This window comes from Sitodiplosis mosellana, unplaced genomic scaffold (assembly GCF_009176505.1).
Source record: "Sitodiplosis mosellana isolate CC-2019 unplaced genomic scaffold, AAFC_SMos_1.0 Smas_scaffold_6815, whole genome shotgun sequence".
Lineage (NCBI taxonomy): Eukaryota > Metazoa > Arthropoda > Insecta > Diptera > Cecidomyiidae > Sitodiplosis > Sitodiplosis mosellana.
This window is the reverse complement of record NW_022601964.1, coordinates 1-6,485: the sequence shown is the minus strand read 5'-3', so window position 1 is coordinate 6,485 and position 6,485 is coordinate 1. Positions and strand designations below refer to the sequence as shown.

The following is a 6,485-nucleotide window of genomic DNA, read 5'->3' as shown; positions in this document are numbered from 1 at the left end:
GGTAGTGATCGTCGGTCGAGCTTACCATTGGGTGTTAAAGGTAAGGACGGTAAGCACATATAAGCCACTGGTGTCATATAGTCAGGCAGTAAAGTCGATAGATAGGTGCGTAAATTCTGTGCTAACGATGTAGTATCTGCATCGGTCACTACATAAGCTACCAAACGAGCGTCTGATCCATTGCCATAGGATTGTACAACAGCCCCACTCACCTGCGGATGTTTGATTAGATGGACTTCAATTTCACGAGGCTCAATTCGGAATCCTCGGATTTTAACTTGTTGATCTGTCCGGCCCAAATACACTAGATTACCATCAGGCAGATATCGGGCTCGATCACCGGTACGGTACATGCGTGCCGATGGATTGTCACTGAATGGATCGGATAGAAAACGTTCCACGGTAAGTTCAGGTCGGTTCAAGTAGCCACGTGCCACACCAGCACCACTAATATACAATTCTCCCTCAGCTCCCAATGGTACTGGCTCACCGTGTGCATCAAGCAAATATGCACAAAGATCTGCGATAGGTCGTCCAATTGAGTATATATTTTCAGAAGCTTCAAGTCGTTGGTAGGTAGCATGAATTGTTGTTTCCGTTGTGCCATACATATTGACCAATACTGTTTGACTTGTATTGTTTTTCTCATACCAGTCCTTTGCAATCGACGGATCTAACGCTTCGCCACCGAAGATCACATAACGTAGTAGATTCGATCTCGAATCGATATTTTTTGCTCGCATGAACATTCTAAATGCCGATGGAGTTTGATTTAGGACAGTAATATTACTGGCACAGACCCAATCATAAAATTCATCCGTAGAACGAGTTGTGTCGTATGGTACAATTGACAGTTGACTTCCATTCGATAATGCACCCCAAATCTCCCAAATGGAAAAGTCAAAAGAAAACGAATGGAATAAACACCACTTGTCCTGTTTATTGAAACTGAACATTTTTTGTGCAGCCTCAAACAGTCGCACGACTTGTTGATGTTCAACCATCACTCCTTTCGGTGTTCCTGTTGAACCAGAGGTGTAAATAACATAGGCTAGATGGTTCGGGGAGAGTCCAATCTTTGTCGTGTCGGGATTATCGACTGGTAAATCGACAGGCAATTGTTTGTCCAAGTCAACCACTGGTATTTGATGGTCTCCGAGTGCTTTACGGCCAGTAGTATCTGCTAACAGGAATTTAGGGCAGGCATCCTTAAGAGTATTGGTAAGCCGTTGACTTGGGTAAGCAGGATCAAGTGGTACGTAAGCGCCACCAGCTTTTAGAATACCCAGAATTGCCACGATCATTGTTATGTTGCGTTCGACGCAAAGTGCGATGCGATCATCTGGTTTTACGCCCCGCACAATCAAGTAATGGGCCCATTTGTTGGCCTGGGCGTTGAGTACAGCATAGCTTAGACTCACTCCATTATGTTCCACAGAAATTGCATGATCGTCACGTTCCACATGGGTCTCAAATAATTGATGAAGACAGTGGACAGGTAAATAGGTTTCCCTGGTTTGATTCCAGCTGTATAGCAGCATCTTGCGCTCTTCCGGTGGCAATACTGCCAATGTTCGAACTGGTTGCTTTGGCTCGAGATTTAGTAAGTTTTTCATTGATTCCAGAACGTGTTGCATATAGAAACAGATCCGAGTTGCTGATATTGGTGTAGTTACTTGAACCGTCAGACCCAGCGAATCACCATCATCTTCAACCGACAGTGTCAATGGGTAATTAGTTCGTCCCGTACCGCCAACGAAAGTTACTCCAGGAAGTGACGCAGCGACCGGCCCACTCTTTTGATTATGGCGATAGTTCAGTATTGCGCTGAATAGTGGCATACCTGCCGTACACCTACTGCAGCGTTGTGCTAACACAAGTGGTGCATGTTCATGTGCCAGCAATGCACTCAACCGTGAATGGGTATGGCGTACTGCAGTCTCGACACTGCTCTCGTCAATATCTATCCGAATCGGTAGGGTGTTAATCATCGGTCCCATTATATTATTGTTGCCCTCGCCGGTCTGCAAACGGCCCAGCAACACGGTGCCAAAGACTATCGCCACAAGTCCACTAGCACGAGCAAGTACCTGTGCCCAGGCCAAATGGCAAATACTAGCCATACTGACTTGTAGCTCCCGTGCAAGCACTCTTAAATGTTCATTGAGTTTTTGTGGCAACTTCAGCTCTGCTTCATTCATTCTAGTCCCGTCCAAGCCAACGTCACTCAGACCAAATGGTAAGGTTGGCTCGTCAATATCACCGAGCATTTCACTGAAGAAACGTGTGTGCTGAGCTTCACTTACTCCTAGTCGAGCCTGGGCCACGAGATGACGGAATGATGTCGGCGTTGTCAACTTATCAGTCTTTCCATCCATAATAGCGTGAACCTCTGCCAATAGTCTCTCCAGTGATGAATGATCAATTATTAAGTGGTGCATAAGTTGTATCGCAACCCAGCTCTCCTCAGCCGTTGGCGCGGCCAGCAAACGCAATAATGGTGCCTGTGTTAAGTCTAAACGATCGTGATGTGCATCAAATCTCTGATTTAACTGCACTAATGGCATTTTGGTTAGTAGCAGAGGAACCCGACGCAGAACGACCTGCGCCGGTTCACTGAGACCTTCCCAGACGAAGACTGTGCGAAAGATATCATGTCTAGTAATTATCTGTTGCAAGGCATCTGCATATTGTTCAAGCGTTATTCGGTCAATAAAATTGAGTCGGCTTACTAGTAAATATGGGTCACCACGTTCAGCTTTAATATGGTGAAATAACATGCCGTTCTGCAAAGGCGTCAATCCATAAATATCTTGAATATTAGCTAATCCGTCAGGTACCTGTACAATAATTGCATCAATCTCTGCTTGAGAAAGATTGATAAGCGGTAGCATTTCTGGAGTAATCGCTGTGCTGCATGTGGTAATCAAATTGGGCGGGATGATCATTTTCTGATAACGGTAAATATGTGAGGCCATCATGGCCAAAGTGGGAGCATCAAACACATTCCTTATCATGATGTCCAGTCCAATCTGTCGCAAATGTGCCAACAATTGTACGACTAATAGAGAATGGCCTCCGAGCGCGAAGAAATTGTCGTGTCGACTAATTCGTTCAATGCCAAGTAGTTCACGCCAGATATCGGCCAATTCTTCCTCCATTTCACCCTGTGGAGCTTCATACTGTTGACGTGCAAACGCCTCATCATCTGGAGGCGGTAGTGCTCGCCGGTCCAACTTGCCATTGGGTGTGAGTGGCATAGATGGAAGAAACACATAAGCCGATGGTATCATATAATCTGGTATCAAGGCCAAGAGATAGGTGCGTAGATCCTGGGCTAATGTTGTATCTGCATCGGCCACTACATAAGCTACCAAACGAGCATCTGATCCATTGCCATAGGATTGTACGACAGCTTCGTGCACATGAGGATATTTGACAAGATGGGCTTCAATTTCACCAGGTTCAATCCGAAATCCGCGTATTTTTACTTGCTGATCGGTGCGTCCCAAAAAGACCAAATTACCATCAGGCAGATATCGTGCTCGATCACCGGTACGGTACATGCGTGCGAATGGATTGTCACTGAATGGATCGCGTAAAAAACGTTCAGCGGTAAGTTCAGGGCGGTTAAGGTAGCCTCGTGCTACACCAGAACCACCAATGTATAATTCTCCTTCGGCTCCCAATGGCACTGGTTCACCCTCTGCATCCAGCAGGTAAATTCGTTTGTTAAAAAGTGGACGACCGATGGGCATCAGCGAATTTTCAGGAATTGTGATGCCACAGACCCAACTGGTTGCAATCATAACTGTTTCGGTCGGGCCGTACATATTGACCAATACCGTTTTCCCTTTATTGTATTTGTCATACCAGTGTTTTACAATCGATGGTTCTAATTCTTCACCACCAAAGATCACATATCGCAGTTGGTCGGAACGTGAACGGATACTTCTCGCTCGAAGAAGCGTTTTAAAAATGGAGGGAGTTTGAGTTATTACAGTAACATCCCTGGTACAGACCCAATCATAGAATTCGTCCATACAACGAGCTATATCGTTTGGAACAATCAACAATTGACTTCCATTTGACAGCGCACCCCATATCTCCCATACGGAAACGTCAAAAGAAATAGAATGGAAAAAACACCACTTATCTTTTTTATTGAAATCAAATTTATCGTAAACCGATTGGAATAGTTGAGCTGCATGGTGATGTTCAACCATCACTCCTTTCGGTGCACCGGTTGAGCCCGAGGTATAAGTCACATAAGCCAGATGGTTTGGAGTGATTCCAAGTACAGTCGCATCCGGATTATTGATCGAAAAATCGGCAGGCAACGATTTGTCCAAGTCAACTTCTGGTACATGATGATCACCGAGTGTTTTCCGGCCATTAGCGTCCAACAACAAAAATATTGGGTCAGCATCCTGTAAAACATTACTTAGCCGTTGACTTGGGTAAGCAGGATCGAGTGGTACATAGGCGCCACCAGATTTCAGAATGCCCAGTATTGCTACAATCATTGTTGTACTGCGCTCAGTGCAAAGCGCGATTCGATCATCTGGTTTCACACCTCTTGCGATCAAGTAATGTGCCAACTTGTTGGCTTGCGCATTAAGTTCAGTATAACTTATAGTATTCCCATCACACTCCACGGCGATTGCCTTTCCATCGTGCTCAACCTGTTCCTCAAATGATTGATGAAGACAGCGGGTAGGTGGATAAATAAACGTGGTTTCATTCCAAGTATGCAACAGCAATGTGCGTTCTTCCGATGGAATCACTGTTAGTGTTCGAACTGGTTTTTGTGGCTTGTGAGTTAGCATATCAGCCAGTGATATCAAGGTTTGTTGCATATATGCACCGATCTGAGCTGCTGAAATCGGTGAAACCACTTGAGACGTCAGTCCCAGTGAATCGTCATCATCTTCAACCGACAGTGTTAACGGGTAATTAGTTCGCTCCTCAATATCCATAACCCTGACTCCCGGAAGATACGTCGTTATTTCTTCTGCTGTCTGATTATGGCGATAGTTCAGCAATGCACTAAACAATGGTAAGCCGGCTGGAATTCTACTGCAGCGTTGTGCGAACGCAAGCACTGCTTGTTCGTGTGCCAACAAACTACTCAATCGAGCATGCGCATCTCCCACTGCGCTCTTGATGCTCTTCTCATTAATATCTAACCGTATTGGGAGCGTATTTATCATCGGTCCCATGACACTGTCATTTCCTATTCCAGCCTGTAGACGACCAACGAGCACGGTACCGAAGACAACCGATTCACAACCGCTAGCTCGAGCTAGCACTTGTGCCCAAGCTAAATGACATATACTAGCCATACTGACGTGCAGATTCCGTGCATGTTCTCGTAGCTGATCATTGAGTGTCTGTGGGAGCTTCAAATATGTCTCGCTTATCTCAGTTCCGTCAAGAGCAACGTCACTCAGACCAAATGGCAAGGTTGGCTCAACAATATCGCCGAGCATTTCACTAAAGAAACGTGTATGCTTTTCTCGACTATTTCCTAGTCGAGCGTGAGCAACAAGATTACGGAATGATGTGGGCGTTGTCAAATTTTCAATCTTTCTGTCAATGAGGGCGTTAACTTCTGCATGTAGTCTCTCTAGTGTTGAATGATCAATAATTGTGTGGTGCATCAGTTGCACCGCCATCCAGCTCCCCTCAGATGTTTGTGCTGTCAGCAAACGCAAAAGTGGTGCCTTTGTCAAGTCTAAACGGAAGTAAAGTGAATTAAAGCGGTGGTTTAACTGCTCAAATGAAATTTCGGTGAGTATCGAAGGAACTTGCCGCAACACAACCTGTGCCGGCTCATTGATACCTTCACAGATGAAGACGGTGCGCAAAATATCGTGTCTCTCAATCACTTGTTGTAGAGCGGTTGTATAACGTTCAAGTGCCATCTGATCATTAAATTGCATACGGCTTGCTATCAAATATGGGTCGCCCTTCTCGGCTTTTATATGATGAAACAACATACCATGCTGTAAAGGCGCCAAGCCATAAATATCTTGAATATTGGCTACTCCACCGGGCACGTGTGCAATTATTGCGTCGATCTCTGCCTGAGAAAGAGTGATAAGTGGTAACATTTCTGGAGTAATTTCCATGCAGTCTGTGGTAATAAGATTCGGAGGGATCGTGACTGCATGATAACGAGTGAGAGTCGCAGCCAACATAGCCAGATTGGGAGCATCAAACACTTCCCGTACTAAAGTATCCAATCCATTCTGTCTCAAGTGCCCCAAAAGCCGTACAATCGACAGAGAATGGCCTCCCAGTGCGAAGAAATTGTCATGTCGGCTAATGTGTTCAATATCAAGTAGTTCACGCCAGATATCGGCCAGCTTTTCCTCCATTTCACCCTGTGGAGCTTCATACTGCTGATGAGCAAAAGACATTTCATCGGGAGCCGGTAGTGATCGTCGGTCGAGCTTACCATTGGGTGTTAAAGGTAAGGA

The 6,485-nt window shown here is 45.4% G+C and overlaps 1 protein-coding gene across 1 annotated transcript; it reads right to left on the bottom strand.

The window, feature by feature from the left end:
- Positions 1-25: 25 nt before the first annotated feature.
- Positions 26-6,425, bottom strand: LOC129579960 (uncharacterized; the record flags this gene model as incomplete). Its single annotated transcript, XM_055470153.1, has 2 exons — positions 4,188-6,425; positions 26-4,106 (listed from the first exon to the last, which is right to left on the bottom strand). Coding segments are annotated over exons 1-2 (6,319 nt in total), but the record flags the coding sequence as incomplete, so codon positions are not given.
- Positions 6,426-6,485: the final 60 nt, after the last annotated feature.